This window comes from Trichoderma reesei, assembly GCF_000167675.1.
Source record: "Trichoderma reesei QM6a unplaced genomic scaffold TRIREscaffold_23, whole genome shotgun sequence".
Classification (NCBI taxonomy): domain Eukaryota; kingdom Fungi; phylum Ascomycota; class Sordariomycetes; order Hypocreales; family Hypocreaceae; genus Trichoderma; species Trichoderma reesei.
Genome location: NW_006711170.1, coordinates 124,178 through 139,593, shown reverse-complemented (window position 1 = coordinate 139,593; position 15,416 = coordinate 124,178). Strand labels below are relative to the sequence as shown.

General features: G+C 56.0%; 4 protein-coding genes across 4 annotated transcripts; 2 read left to right on the top strand and 2 right to left on the bottom strand.

Annotated features, from left to right (window-relative positions):
* Positions 1-497: 497 nt before the first annotated feature.
* TRIREDRAFT_68106 (uncharacterized protein) lies at positions 498-5,055 on the top strand (the record flags this gene model as incomplete). Its single annotated transcript, XM_006968460.1, has 4 exons — positions 498-858; positions 913-1,092; positions 1,161-2,024; positions 2,798-5,055. Coding segments are annotated over 4 exons (3,663 nt in total), but the record flags the coding sequence as incomplete, so codon positions are not given.
* Positions 5,056-5,913: 858 nt separating this feature from the next.
* Positions 5,914-8,660, bottom strand: ptc2 (serine threonine phosphatase 2). The gene is made up of 7 exons (XM_006968396.1): positions 8,395-8,660; positions 7,629-7,935; positions 7,385-7,458; positions 7,235-7,319; positions 6,961-7,167; positions 6,598-6,858; positions 5,914-6,512 (listed from the first exon to the last, which is right to left on the bottom strand). The coding sequence occupies exons 1-7, from the start codon at positions 8,428-8,430 to the stop codon at positions 6,166-6,168; spliced, it is 1,317 nt and encodes a 438-aa protein (XP_006968458.1). The 5' UTR covers positions 8,431-8,660; the 3' UTR covers positions 5,914-6,165.
* Positions 8,661-9,756: 1,096 nt separating this feature from the next.
* Positions 9,757-12,435, bottom strand: TRIREDRAFT_110910 (uncharacterized protein; the record flags this gene model as incomplete). The annotated part of the gene is made up of 1 exon (XM_006968395.1): positions 9,757-12,435. The coding sequence occupies one exon, from the start codon at positions 12,433-12,435 to the stop codon at positions 9,757-9,759; it is 2,679 nt and encodes an 892-aa protein (XP_006968457.1).
* Positions 12,436-13,771: 1,336 nt separating this feature from the next.
* Positions 13,772-14,803, top strand: TRIREDRAFT_67988 (uncharacterized protein; the record flags this gene model as incomplete). Its single annotated transcript, XM_006968459.1, has 3 exons — positions 13,772-14,016; positions 14,082-14,249; positions 14,446-14,803. The coding sequence occupies 3 exons, from the start codon at positions 13,772-13,774 to the stop codon at positions 14,801-14,803; spliced, it is 771 nt and encodes a 256-aa protein (XP_006968521.1).
* Positions 14,804-15,416: the final 613 nt, after the last annotated feature.

Below are 15,416 nucleotides of genomic sequence, written 5' to 3'. Positions count from 1 at the left end.
ACATTAGATGTCTAATCGTGCTTCTCCCTCCCCCACTCAGTCGCGCCATCGGTAGCCCAAAGCAGTAAAAAAGAGAAACAACTTGGAAGCGCCGCCTGTTGCCTTCAGCTGTCCTGCGCTTTTCCCTCCTTTCCCACACAATAGCCCTCCCTCTTGCTTCTCTCCTTGTTGGAGCGTTCCTGGTTTCTTTGTACTGGTGATCCCTTCCTCCACGTCCCTTTTTTTTTTTTTTCCCTTTCTCGTTGGAGTCTGGACGGGCCAATGAATGCTTGAAACACCGAGGTGATGCATCGTGGCTTTTCTCTTGCACGCGCCTCCAGCTGCTGTTAGTCGGTGACGTGAACTCCAATCCCTTCTGCCGTCCGATCTCGACCTGTCCCAAACGCTCTTCATCTGGCCAAATCTCGCACTGCGCACCATATACGGTCACTGTTCGACAGCCGTAACCGGCAAGAGTCTCCTGCGACGACTCTCATGTCTTGCTGACAACGACAAGCAAGATGCACGGCTCTCGCCGCGCTGCAACCCTGCAGCCGGGTGACTATGACCACGAAATCACACTCACGGACGATGAAGCGGCCCAGTCGCTGCGACCCACGAGCTCTGTCTCCGGAGGCGGCGAGCTGGCTCCCACCAATACTTCGACGCAGCTGCTTCCAGACAGGGGGCCAGAGACGGAGCAGGCCCAGCACCAGCCGCCAGACGATGGCGAGACGGAGCGCCGAGATCACGCACCTCTGCACCCGAGTACATCAAAGGGCAAAGATGGCGGCACAACATACCAAACGACTGCATTGGAGACTACAAGCGAATTGGGCCCGTCACAGTCTGGTGTGCAGCCGTCGATTGAGATTCGCGGTAGGTTGAGTCTGTTCCCAGATACAAGAGCGGTAGGCTGACTCTCTGTGGCAGCTCCAAGCGTCGACGAATCGCAGCACACGTCAAACTGGGATACCCGCTCACGGCCAAAGTCGAGGGAGAAGCGAGAGACTGCCATAGACATTCTCTACGAAAATGAAAGAGGAGGCTTCATGTGTGGCGTTGCTCTGTTTTCCAGCGCAGCTCTTGGTTGTCTTGATCCCACCCCCTGGAGTAAGTGAACACGCACAACAGCAGCCAATGCGAACGAATTGAAACATCTAACAAGCTAATCTTCACAGCCAACGCATATCACCATCCATCCCCCACGGACATTTACACGGCCCAAGTGCCCGATCCTTCATGGGAGTGGGTATGGCCCGAATGGCGGGTCTATCAAGAGGACGGCACGGACGAGGGCGGCTGGGAGTATTCCTTTGCCTTTCAGAGGCCATTCTCCTGGCATGGGCCAACATGGTGGAACTCATTTGTCAGGCGCCGCATTTGGATTCGCATGAGGGCAAAGAAGCGGCCCGAAGACCTGCCCTCCGATCCAATCTTGCTTGCGGGAGTCGACTACTTCAAGCTTCACCCGTTGTCCGTGGTCGGCCCGCCTCTGTCTGGCAGTGTATCCGGCAGTCAGGTCCCGAGCAAGGTCCCGAGCAAGGCTAGCCTGACACAGGCACCGCCTGCCGGGCACAGCCGAGAGCGGCCGGACACCGAGGACATGGACATGCTCCTGCAGGCCCTGCGCGCTGCCAGGATTGACCGGGAGAAGAGGGAAGCCATCGAGAACTACATGGAACACGCCATAGATCTCTCGGAGCTGCAGCATGGGATGCACGAGATAATGTCTCTGTTTGTGTTCCAGCAATCGCGCAGGGAGTTGCTATCGTACCTCATGCAGAAGCATGACGAGATCGCCAAGGCATGCGAAGAGGACAAGAGTCCGGAGCTGAAGCGACGCAAAGAGGCGCTCGATGCGGCTACCAAGCACGCCGAAGAGGAGGTCTGCAGGCTGGCTTACTGGAGCGACGTGAAGCAGATGGCCGAGAGCGGAGAGCTGCGAGACGTGGTCGACTCTTGCGAGGGGCTGGGAAGCGACCCGTGGCAGGGCCTGGATAAGAGTGCTCCAGAGCCGCCCCGGAACGGCAAGATGCCGCAGCGTTGAGACTAGCAAGTCTGCACATATACCCTTTGTTTTTTTTTTTTTTTTGAGAAAAGAGACGGGTTTGGGTTTTACGCATGATATGAAGAGTATAGGTCGTACATGATACCGGTGGACTGGCGTTATATATGGGCAGGTCAGGGGGGGTTGATGGTTTGATATATTTACAGCCGAGGCATCTGTCTGCAAAAGAGCACAGCATCTGGTGATGGAAGTCCAGATCATGGTAGTGTAGAGGTTTACCACTACTAATTCAAGATGTTCATAATGTTCCTAAACTCGAGCAGCTCTCTTACGGTCGACATGACATCTTCTACGTATCAATATAGAGGTACATAGCTGTAGGTTAGCATCTTGAGACGTCTGTAGGTATGAGGTGACGACTGGCACGTGATCCCCTGCAAAAGCCAGAGAAAAAAAGGCAGCAGATCGGAATTCTCTTATCGGCGCTTATCGGTCGTGCAGGTCCCGATGTATTATATCTACCGCTACGAAACTCGCGCTTCTTCTCCCTCTGCTGTGACATGAAGCAAACAACAATGCGCACCTCATGACCAATGTTCCAAGGGATCAAGTCGATTTGGAGGACTCGGTCCCAATTCATCCGCTCGCCTGCCTCTTTCCCGCCTCGCCCGCCTCGCCCTCTGCCATGGCGCTCTGCAGCAGCGCCTTTGGGGCTCTCCTCGAACCGGCGCCTTGCGTCTTCAGTGGCCTTGACGAGTGACTCTGCTGCTGCTGAGGGACCGCGAGCTGCTCAAGTGGAAGCAGAAGCACAAGAAGCAGCAGCAGCAACAGCAGCGGAATCATCAGCAGAATCAGCAGCAGCTGAGATAGGCTTCCCCGATGCATCCATCCTGCCTGTAAAAGAGGCGGCAGCAGAGGCACACGCCAACAACGCCCGGAACCGCATGTTTAGACAGGCCTTCCAGGAAAAGAGCCCCGAGCGGCTGCGCCAGGCAGAGCGGAAGCTGGCCTCGCCGTACGTGCCCACGGTGCGCGACTATCCGTCCGCCCACGCGGCCAAGGAGAGCAGGACGCACGCGCTGCGGGTGGCGAGAGTGCAGGTCGCCTTCGACGACATCTGGCGGCACTTTGGCCATGGCATCCCGGACTGGAGCGAGACGTTCAACCTGCTCAAGAGGATGATGACGAGGCGCAGCGAGCCGTCGAGCATGGCCGCCATGCGCATCGTCCTGCCCAAGTCGTGGGCGCTGGAGCTGGGCAGCAAGAAGATTGAGTTTGTGGACTCGACGACGGGCTTGCTCGCCAAGCTGCGCGTCTCGTCGGACCACCAGGACCCTTGCGCCATCATCCTGCGGGGGAAGAGCTCGGTGCTGGCCAACGCCGCGGAGGAGCTGGTGGCCGCGTGCAAGGACGTCGAGGTGTACAAGCTCGGAGAGGTTGCGGCCTTTGGGTACGAGGTGCAGCGCCTCTGGCCGGGCATCGAGGGCGCGGCGGAGGGCGGAGCGCTCATACCCGACGACAAGCAGGACAACATCTGGGTACACCAGGAGTACCAGACGTACTGGGTCGATGTACCGTACGAGGAGGCGCCCCGGCCGGAGCAGTGGACGATGGAGAACCTCGACGGCTACATCCGGATGCTTGTCTGCGGCCGGCTTCGTCCGCACCTCGCCCTGCGCTACTATGCGAAGCCGGAGAAGGACGGCACCTTTGTCGACACGGATGGCATCAGAGTCCAGCTCATCATGGCTGCGCTCACGGACGCTGGCGCCAAGCCCTACATCACGCCGTCGATCCTCAAGATGGCCATGTCCTTCATGGCACAGAAAGGGGGCCACCGAGCCGACGCGGATCGGCTGCTGACTCTGGCCGAGGAATGGGGCATACCCCTGGATACCGAGGCCTACAACATCATGCTCGAGGGCTACGTCACCAAGCGCGACGTTGCCTTTTTCCACAAGCTGCTCCTCAAGATGCAGCAGCGCTACTTCCAGCCCAACGCTCGGACGTGGTTGTTGTTCCTCGAGCTGGTCGAAAAGGAAATGGAGAGGCGGCAAATCATTGTCGCAATGTACGACCTGGGGCTGTTTAACGACCCGGCCACCCGCAGAGGCATCGCCAGGATCATGGCCACGCACGACGCCTACGTTGCGTTCCGCTCCGGCAAGCGACTCGACGCCTTCATGGCGGAGCAAAAGTCGCGCTACGGGGACGACTGGTTCACCACGGACGCCATGAACAGCATCCTGACCGAGTTCTTCCGGTTCCACGAGCGGGACCACCGCCGCTTCGACGACTTCCGGGGCCTCATCGAGAAGCAGTCCGAGGACGGCCGCAAGGTGGGCACCGACACCATCAACCTGGTGCTCGAAAAGTGCCTCGTCTACAAGGACTGGGACACGGCCATCTGGGCGCTCACCAAGCTGCACGAGTCGGGCTGCGAGGCGGACCACCTGACGTACCAGTACGTGATCCGCCTGGCCATCCGGCTGCACCTCCCGCACGCCCTCGGCGTGGCCGTCTTTTACGCCGCGCTCGAGTACAAGCTGCGAGACGTGACGCGCGTCATTCTCCGCCGCCTGCTCCTCGGCCACGCCAAGGACGCCTTCTGGCTCGAGCAGAGGCCCTTCATCATGACGAAGGAAATGGGCCGCCTGCTCATGGAGAACAAGGCCCAGGGCATCTCCCGTGTCGTCAGCCGCGTGGAATGGGCCATCAACACGGCCTGCGAGGGCTACAAGCCGTCCAAGCCGCTCGCCAAGATGCTCGACCTGGCGCAGCGGACAAAGGACCGACCGCTGCAGCTGAGGCTCGACTTCCCCGAGAGCTTCACTTACGAGGGCGCGCACGACGCCAAGCAGGACATGGCCCTGCGGATGGAGAGGGTCGAGGGCGACGAGAAGAAGCCGGTGAATGTCTTTCTGACGTGGACCTTTGATCCGCGCACCATGGTCAGGAGGTGGGATGAGGAGAAGGAGAGGAAGGCCCGGGAGTGGCTGGATCGACATGCGAACAAGTCTGGCCATGGGCATGATGTTGTGCAGCAGCAAAAAGGCAGCACTTGAACAGTTTTTCTTCTTCTTCTTCTTCTTCTTCTTCTTCTTCTGCTGCTGCTGCTGCTGTTGAGGAAGCATCTTTATGACACAAAAGATACGTTTGATGGGTACTTTGGCACATGGAGGAGCATTTGGGAAAGGTGTTGTTGACCGGTCGGTATGATTTGATATGGTATGATATGGTATGAAGCCAAGGCATCGTGGGATTCGTCATTGCCCCTTTCTTTTCGTTGTATGAAATATCGCCCTTGTATACTAGTAGAACGACGTGGATTGCTGCATATTGTAACAAATATATGTGTATCATACACCCTTCTCCAGAACTGTCCTCCTCTCTACGCCCATTCACGTGCCAAATTCGCCCGTAACACTTCAAACTTCCAAACTTCTACTAACTTTGCTATCATACCAAACCCCAAAGAAACTTTTCCCATTCCATCGACACCTTTCTGCACGGTGATAGAGTCGACGCTCAACACACTCCACTTCATAGCATAGCCTCAAGATCCCAGAGCCGCACACAGACGTACAACATACGCATCATCAATGTCACCCGAAATAGATTCATATAGGGGACCATAGTTGGACAAGGTTGGTTGGGTATCAGAAATGTTATACTGGGTCCTGGAACAGCGAACAAACAGGAAAAAAAAAAAGAAGAAAAAGAAAATTGAGAGAAGGAGAGAGAGAGAGAAAAAAAAAAAGAGTCGAGGCAGAAGGAAGACGACATGATCCGTGTGTGGGGAAAAAAAGGAGGCGTCAAAACGAAGTCCGTGATGCTGCTGCAAAAGACCCAACTCTCCTTTGATCCAAATATCATACCACCGGTACACCGAATATCAACAACGATAGAAGAGGAAACCGTGTAACGAGCAACACTCAATGTCTAAACCGCCCCTACGCTCTCTGCCTTGTCTCCCAGAATGTTTCGTTCCAGAGCCTCTCCCGTCTCTCCCCCACTCCCTATGCGATTTAAAAATGCCCTCACGCCTGGGGTTTTTTGAGTAGCGGTGATGGGAAGAAAAAAGAATTATGCCACACGTACACACAAACACACGCCATCAACAACACCAGCGCGGGGCTTCAAGGAGACGAGCCCAAAGAATTCAAGAGGACCACCTAATCCTTCTTACTCTCCTCGGGTGTCTTTTCGTCTTGCTTCTTCTCCGACCCATCCGCGGGTTTGGACGACTCCGCCTCTGGTGCCGGCTTGGCCTCTGTCTCCTCCTTTGCATCGGTCTTGCCGGAGCTCTTGGGCACCTGGCTCGCAAGGTCCTTGTCCTCGTCAGCATTGTCAAACATCTCCGTGTCGTCGGAGCCCGTCAGGACTTCGGTGCCGTCGCCCAGGAAGATGATGCGACCCCGGGATCCGGCAAGGCTAAACTTGCCGCCGCTGTCGGCGTCGACGTCGTAGCCGCTGTCGCTGTCTTCGTAGTTGTGGTGAACGCCGGGACCGCGGAACTCGGCTGCGGGGGGGTAACACATGCAGTCAGTCTTTCAGCTCCGCGTCTATGCGTGCTTGTGAGAAGCAGGGGAACGGCTCGCTCGTACCATATTCCGGGGGGGCACAGGGGCCGTCTCCGTTGGCCACTCTCTTGGCAATTTCGTCATACCACTCCTCCTTGGTCTTGCCGTGCAGGAAGCCGATGATGACCATGGTCATGTTGTCGCAGCCGACGCCACCCGTTTCTGAGTTGGACGCAAGGCAGTTGTCCATCATGTTCTCGCAGATCTTGTCAAGGTCCTGCTTGGCGGCGATGCCTCGTCGCACAAACTCAACAACAGCCTGGGAAGATTGGCAATCCCAGATACCTGGCCAGAGTTGAATGAATCAGTCCAAATGCCCACCAGTCCACAAGGTTCAACATATCCGTGCCCCTAGATAGTCGTCAAGGTTTGCCGAATCTCACTCACCGTCACAGGCAATCACCAGGAACTCGTCCTCCTCTGTAAGCTCGTGCACCTCGACATCGGGAAAGGCGGTAACGATCTGGTTTTCGGGGGACAGCTCGGCGCTCTTCTTGAATTCAAAGTCGCCAATGGCACGCGACAGAGCCAGATTGCCGTTGACTCGGCCAAAGTCGACGAAACCGCCAGCGGCTGTGATTCGGTTCTTCTCCGCTGTAAACCGCAAGGGCACGCAGTCAGTATTGCCCCTCTTAAGCACTGACTCAATGGATGCACAAACTTTCAAGCTGAGGCTTGTGGTCGTTGGATAGGGGTTTGGCCCGTCCCTTGATGCCCAGCACGCTTCGAGAATCACCGGCGTTGGCCTACACAAGGGATGCATTGTTAACTCGAGCCGCGAGAGATCGTCGTAGTGTGTAGGGAGACGTACGACATATAGTTTGTTTCCGGCAATCAGGGTGACGCAGGCAGTGCAGCCAGAGACTTCCTCTTCGTATTTGGGGTCTGTAAACAAAGAGACAGCATAGTTAGCAGAGAGTTTGGCACGTGAGGGATAAATGAAAGATGATGCACGGAGAGAAAAGAGCAATATGGTTGCGCAAGCCAAATATGCCCCCATCTCGCATAGCGCAAAGCAGACGAGGAATATGATAGATAGCCATGGAGTCGCGTACCGTTGAGAATAGCCCGATCCGTAGCGAGAAAGCCGTCCTTGAGACCCTGAGCGTAATCACCGGATTTGAAGCTCTCCTGCTTGAAAACAATGTTGTGAATGTTCTCGCCTGCGAATAACGCTACTTTGTCTCCTCCGTGTCCGTCGAAGACTCCGAAAAAGGACAGCCTGTCGGGGTGCGTCTTGGTGTCGTTGTCAGGTGGGGGGAGATTCAGCTCAGCCGTGTGAGCGTCCTCCATGCTGATGCGCCAGCCCTGCATGGCGGACACGCCGTAGATGAGTCTGTCATCCTCGCCCTTTTCGGAAGTCTAGATCATGATGAAGACGGAGGTGTCAGCCACTGCGAGAGCAGTCGAGAGAGAGAGAGAGAGGAGACGGATGTGATGGCTCTGGACAAGATGGAGAAGCAAGGCACGAGCAAGGAACGGACAAGCTGCACGCGGCGGGGTCCTGCGTGGGCTTTGACAGTGATGGGCCGTGACTTGATGCCATCATGGCGGCAGGACAGCTGGCAAAGCCGCAGCAAGAGTTGCGGGAGAGCTGGCAGAACAAAGGCCACGCAAGCCTTTTCTTGATATCGCCCACGCAATCAACGAGTCGCGAGACGCCGCCAGCACAGCAGCGGAACACCAACACAGGAAAACAGCAGAGTATCATGAGGGGCTATAACGAGGGGCTATAACGAGGGCGGTATGGAGCGCTCAAGGCGAAGCAACAAGGTGCAATAGCGGCCACTCGAGGGGAGGCATCGCATCTCGGACACGCACCTTTTCGACAACGGGCTCCGAGAGGGTTTGGCCCATGGCTGCGACGTCTCACGAGGGCCGGGAAAGCGATCGAGGGGGAGGAAAAGCGTCGAGGAGGGGAGGAGGCAGCACGACAAAGATAGCAGTCTTGTTTCTATCGTTTGGTACTCAGGGACGCGAGACCTCTGGAGGCGGGACCGTAGGCTGCGAAAGGTTATAGGACACGAGGACGTGGCTGAAGGGGGGAGAAAGAAGGGGGAAACCAGCGGCGTCGAGGCGGATCGAGGGTTGTGTGTGGTGTGTGCGAGTGTGTGGTGGTTTTCGGTTGGTGATGCCAGCAGACCAGAGCGCAAAATCGGCTTCGCAGGAAGCGGGGTACCGCGATACCTCAGCCAGTCAACGCCACGCTTTGTATTTTTTTTTTTTTCTTCACTTGGTGCTAGCAGCAGGCCTAGGTACTGTATGCTGCCAATCTCAACGGCCTATCTGAATTTTTTTCAGGTCATTTTTTTTTTTCTCCGCAGGTGCTACAGCAACTCCAGGCCTAGGCTCCCGTCTCTCGTCCACTATCTCTTGCTCGCTAGGCAGCCAGAGGGGGGGCAGATGATAGGCCGGATGGGCAGATGTGGCGAAGCTGCGGCTGCTGCAAGCGTGCTAGCAGCCAGTCAGCAAGCCACTACCAAGTTTTTCTGGAGGGACACAGGTGGGAAAGGGGTCTCTCTGCTCGGCTCTTTTTTTTTTCTCTTCTTACTTTTCTTGTTTCATCTCCATATCGACGTTAGCATGATGCGGAGCATTTTCTCTACCTTGTCACGTTTAGTCTAGCCCGGCAGCCCGGGGCAGCGCGGAGAAGATCTAACAATGTCATGCTCGCAAGGGGTCCAGAGGCCGTGATTTGATGGTTCCTGTATGTACGCACGATTCTGCTGCTAGTACCTGTATAATCATCTTCCGAGGTCCCTTGAGGTTCGAGTCGAGAGCCCCGCGGTTTCCCCCCTCGATTGACGGAGAACCCCTCCATCTGCGCCAAGCGTTGGCCTCTGAGTACCTGCACCTGGCGATTAGAGCGACAGGGTACTTGGCGCCTAACTGCATCTTACCTTAGGTACAGCTTCAGTTTAGTTCCTCTATTAGCGATTTGGGGCACCTTATTCAGGGTCGATAATACTAGTCCTAGGTACCTAGGTACCACCAGCAATGACATCAACGGATTGAGAAGTGGCATTTGTACTGTAGAAACGAACCGGCACTTCCAAGTTTACAATTCCATTCATGTGACATTGATTCATCGCGACGAGTGCATCCAAACACTGACGGCTCCGTGGTATCTAACATTGCCCTAACAAAAAGAAAAAGGAAACACAAGCATCATCAAAATCAGGTTTATATGAACATCTTGAAGCTTCTCTCCGACACTTTTGCTGCCGAGTCATCCCTCCTCCAAGCCGCCGCCGCCGCCGCCGTTGTCTTCCCCTTCGCCACCGCTTCCCTCTCCCCGAACACAGACGCATCGCCGTCGCTCAGCATCGAGATCGCGCTCGTCGACCGCATCGGCCGGATCGTGCTCTTCCGCTCGTCCTCGCCCCACTTGCTGGGCGACATGAGCTCGAGGCTGCGTCGCTCCTCCAGCTGCCCCAGGGTGATCCTCGACGCCGTCCTCGACGGCAGGAAGGGCGTCTCGTCCACGAGCTCCAGGTAGGCTACGCTTGGATCTCGCCGTCCCGGGGCGACGCGCCAGTTCTCGCTGGATCCAAACGACGGCTCGGTGCGGAAGCTCTTGGCCCCCTTGGCGGACCCTGCTTCTAACCAGGAGGAGCCTCCCCGGCTGAGCCATTGTTCGCTCGGGAGACGCGCCTGCTCTGGCTGCTGCAGCTCTGTCGATTTATCTGCTGCTTGACTCTCTGCCTGCTTCCCTTGTAGAGGCTCCTTGGCTGGTTCCAGCGCCCGACTGACGAGACTCGGACTGAATGGCTCGTGGATCAGGTGGAGGCTGGATGGCAGCGCGGCAGAGCTCGACGTGGTAGCTGAAAACGCCCCAGAGCCATCTGATTGTGTCGATGGCTTGGTGATTGCTAGGGGCATCGGTTGCAGGTTGGCCAGGTCGTCCAGCGAAGGCAGGGTGAGGTCTAACCCGCTTCTGAACGCACTCTCCCCTGCTTCTGAAAGGAAGCCGGATGTAGGCAGATATGGCTGGGCGACTTCAGGCAGGGTCGTGTCCGACTGGTTGCTCCCTGATGATTTGTGGCTCTTTTCGCTAGTGGTCGCCCTCTCCACAGTGAACCACGAGCCGTGATCCCCATCGTCTGTCAGGGGGCTGACGCTCCTGGGCGTCCCTGAACGAGCGCCCGCGGCCAGTGGACGTGGCGGAGCGCGCAGGACGGAGTCGTCACGTAAGGTGCCTGATGCCTTTGACCTTGATGATACGCGTGACGCCACCTCAGTAAAGAACCCGTCGCCCTTCCGGATCAGTCGCGCGTTAGACGCCTTTGAACGAACAGTATTCTCCAATTGGAAAATTGTTTCAGCGTCTGACTCGTCATTGCGGAGGGTGAACCGTATCGGATCAGATATCTTGGGCCGATGTTTGCTTGCTGAGATGTAGGTTTGTCGGTGCCGCCGTCGCCTGCGCATGACGCAGATAAGCAACATGATGGCGAACGTCAGGAACAGAACTGGCAGGATGGTTGCAAGCAGAACGTCAGTTGTACCGAGGCGGTGGCGGCGGGAGTCTTCGGACTTTGCGCTGGCTGGACTGGGAGGCTTCGAACCGGGAGATGATGCCGTGCTGATCGCCTCGTCTGGAGGGACAAACTCAGCACGGAACTTCTGTGTCTGTGTGAGGCCGGTGCTCTTGGACACGGCCTTGATGGACATGTTGAACTTGCCCTTTGCCGCCTTCGGGGCGGTACCCGACACTCTAGGCCCATCGACGTGTAGCCAGCCGACCTCGGGATCGGTATTAACTTTGAGCTCGATGTCGCTTGGATCGCGGAAGTATGTGGAGAGGTCCAGGTCGAAATCTTTGCCGGGCTCTATCTGGATGTCTTCGAGGTCTGACTGGAACAGGCCCGTGGCCACGTCGACTTGGACAAGGACACTCAAGGCATCGGCAAAGGAGTCTCGAATGACGACTGTGAAGTTTGCCGAATGGTCATTATCTCGCGGAGTTCCCTCCAGACGCAGAGTTGCAGGATCGAGCGTCAGCCATGACGGCATGTCATCTGCCGACACGTCGAGGGAACCGGGTCGAATGACTTCTTTGTCCAGCTGGATGCCCTTTGCCAGACCATCGTAGCTGGCCTTTGCGCCTCTTGTAGCGTTGAGGAGGATGATTGGGTCGTCTGTCGTGAGTTTGTGGCTTCCCACCACAATCGCAAAGGACAGCGCTGTGCCTGAGAAGCCGACAATGTCCGACGCGACGAGGCTGAAGTCGAACTTCTGCGGGGGCTGGACCAACGACTCAAAGGCGGGCGTCCGCCCAGAGAAGGTCAATGTCTTGTCGTTGAACCTGATCCATGCTGGCAGAGGCGTGCTGTCGTTTGAAGAAGCGTAGTAGTTCAAGCCCTTGCCTTTGCCAAATGTATCCGGATCAAAGGTATACTGGAACTCTGTCGACGGATATGACAGAATGGAAGATGGCGCTGAGAAGTGTCCAAAGTTGTCCATCTGCTGCGATATGGGGATATGTATTGATGGCGGTGATCTCCTTGTAATGACAAGTGTGGCATTCATCGTTGTCGACCCAACATCATCCGTAGCAACGAGCCCAAACTCCTGTCCTACGACCTCCCCCGCGGGGATATCCTCTTCTTTAGGCGTCCCGTAGAGTCTTCTGCTCTCGCTTTCTAGTGATAGCCAGCTGGGATGGTCTCCAAGGGCGTAAGTCATGTTGTTGGAGTCGGATCGGAAAGTGTTTGGCGAGAAGGAGTAGGAGAAGGCATGGTTCGGTCGGGCGACGGGCGGGAGCTGTGCGTTGAACGGGAATGAGATTGTGGGATTTGCGAAGGCGGATTGGAAGAGGCTGAGGGTTGAGAGAGCGGCGAGGAGAGAGTGTGAGGACATGTTGATGTGTGTGTGGTGCGCTGGGAGCGCTGGACGGCTTCAAGGAGCGTGGTGAAGAGCCATGCGGCGGGAACGAGACTTGGACGGCGCAGCTGAGTAGCTAGGTAAATGTCACGATCGAGCAGACATGGAGGATGTGAAGGTGAGGTTGAGAATAGATGACAAGAGGAGAGGAGAGGAGAGGAGAGGAGAGGGGGAAAAGGAGCAAAGTCGTAGGTCAGATGGAACAGGAAGAGCCATGTTGAAGTCACTTGGGCTTAGATGGATGGCTGGGTAGTACTATAGAGGTCGAGGCAAACGCCTGTTGGACCCCCTTCATTCCACCTCTGTGACCCCATGAAGCCATCATGGAGTTGGATGGCCGTCAATAATGCCGAACGAGGCACACATTGGTTCCATTACGGTGAGAGGCGAAATGTCTTAGAAGAAGGAGCAGAGGAGCTTCAGAGGGCACACTTCTCAGTACTACTACCTAGTAGTGGTACTACTATGTAGGAGTATCAGCTTTGGTGGATAGACACAGTTACAGACCAGAGTGAGGCTGTGGCATTCCAGGGCCTGTGTGAAAATGTGCTGCGCGAGGAAGTGAGACATGGGATGCCACTCGGAAGAATGGGGGTTAGGACTATTGCGCTGCCGTTGAGAATGGGCGGGGGTTCAACAGACGCGAGGCGCGTAAAGATGAAGCCTCCCTCGACTTGACTTGACGTGACATGCTGATGCTGTATGAATGAGCTCGAGTACTAGGTAAGGTAGGTTGTCACTTTGCTTCTAGTACTATCGTCGTTTGAATCGTTGAGCGGACAGTCATATAAGGATTGCGCAAGGCGGCTGTTATTCACGTGCAAGTTAGAATTGACGGTTGATCAGCGGTATGATGATTGTGGCAGAAGTCGATCGATAAACGTGCTGCAACTCTAGGTAGCTATACTCTCGTAGGAGCAGGCCCAATATCACTTTCATCACTCATCTTGACGATATCCAGATCTATATCATGAACCAGAGTCGCCAGGCTCATGTCCAACTGTGGCAGCTACCCAAGGGATGACACAGTCAGCGCCCCGGAACAATTGAGGGTCTCTGCTTCGGAATCAAAACTCTCGTGACCGGCGAAAAAAAACACCAACCTTAGGGCCATCGCAGATAAGGCAGGCACTATCAGGAAAAAGAGGGACAAGCAGCTGCGGGGGAATCGATATCTGATGACATCTGTTACACTTTTTCCTTGACTTCATCTCATCAGCCTCTTTCTCGTCCTTCTCCTTCTCCCTTTCACCGTCGTCTTTTACTCGTGTGATTGTTTTACAGCGTTTTGCGTCAAGCATCAAGCGTCGACATGGACAGTCGCAGCTCGTCTCCCGACTTGGACCCCGTGGCGGGCATCACGGAAGACCTCGTCTCCCTCCCGGCATCCAAGGTCGCCGGCGACACAAACATCGACTTCGACGGCCTCCTCGCACAGCCCATCAAGCTCCGCGAGGACGTGCGGACGGGCTGCGGAGGGCAGACGTGGCCGGCGGGCATGGTGCTGGGGAAGCACATGCTGCGCTATCACAGGAGCGAACTCGCAAACGCGCGCATGTGAGGAAAACCTTCTTTCTCTCTAGGTGGTTTCAAAACTGCTGACTCAGTTTCAAACAATGCAGACTGGAATTGGGCGCGGGCGGTGGGCTGGTCGGATTGGCTGTAGCGGCTGGGTGTGACCTCCAAGCGCCACTCATCTTAACCGACCAGGATGTGATGCTGGAGCTGATGAGGCACAATATCCAGCTGAACAAGCTCGAGAGCAAGGCCACGGCCTCAATCCTGGACTGGTACGTCGAGATCTTTGCCGCTCCCACGGGAGAGCTGCCCGCCAAGCAACGCCCTAGCTCGGTGAAGAGGCGCATGCCCATTGTTTCTTGGCAGTGTTGCGCCGCCTGCCACTAGTTGCTCCTTTTCTTGCTTTCTCAATTGCTTCTTTCTTATGTCTCAATGAGGCAAGTTTGGCTGATGCAAAATAACTTCCAGGGGCGAGCCATTACCAGAGGCCGTAGTGGCGCACAAGCCAGACGTGATATTGGCGGCAGAGTGCGTCTACTTTGAGCCGGCCTTCCCGCTTCTCATGCAGACGCTCAAGGACCTGTTTGAGCTCAACGAGCACGCCGTGGTGTACTTTTGCTTCAAGAAGAGGAGACGAGCCGACATGCAGTTTGTCAAGGCTGCCAAGAAGGCCTTTGTGGTCGAGGAGATTTTCGACGAGGACAGGCCCGTGTTCCAGCGGGAATCGCTATTCCTCTTTACCTTTAGGAAGCGGGCGTCAGGTGGCACCACGTCGACCAAGAAGAGAGCCCTGGCAGCCAACCATGAAGTACAAATCGCGAGCTGACCACACAGACAACGACATAAGGATTTCGAGGTTGGACGTTACTCCCCGACTCCCCGACCCCTTGCGTTTCGCTGCAGGACGCTGAAAGATGCAACCTGCCAACGGTCGCACCAACGCGCCTCAATGCAGCAAACAGAGGCCGGAGGGAGCCTGCATGCACTTTCACCGGCATTGCAACAGGCGAGAAGGGTAACCCTGGTAATCGCGGGCTGCTATGAATAACCAGGTCCCCAACTGCGACTTGCGATCCTCGTATCAAGTCTTACGAGTACGACAGGGCAAGCAAAGGTGCGGGGAATGAGGCGGTGGAACAGTTATTACGACTGCTGAGCGAAATTAACGATTGGCGCGGACTCGATCTCGACCAGGCTCATGCTGCCAAAGCACATGCGCTGGGGACTGCGAAGAACTCAGCAGAGGGAGGAAAGCAAAGCAAAGCAAAGCAAAGCGGCTAATAGCACATGCGAGCGAGCTGTTGGCGTTTGGCCTGAATGAGAAAATTTTTGATCCTGTGGCGACTGCATTGCGTGTTTTCCCGTTGCTCTTCTTTTTCCTTTTTCGCCTTTTCGGTCCTGCAAGGAGGCAGTAGTGTTGCTGCCACTGACAAGCAGAG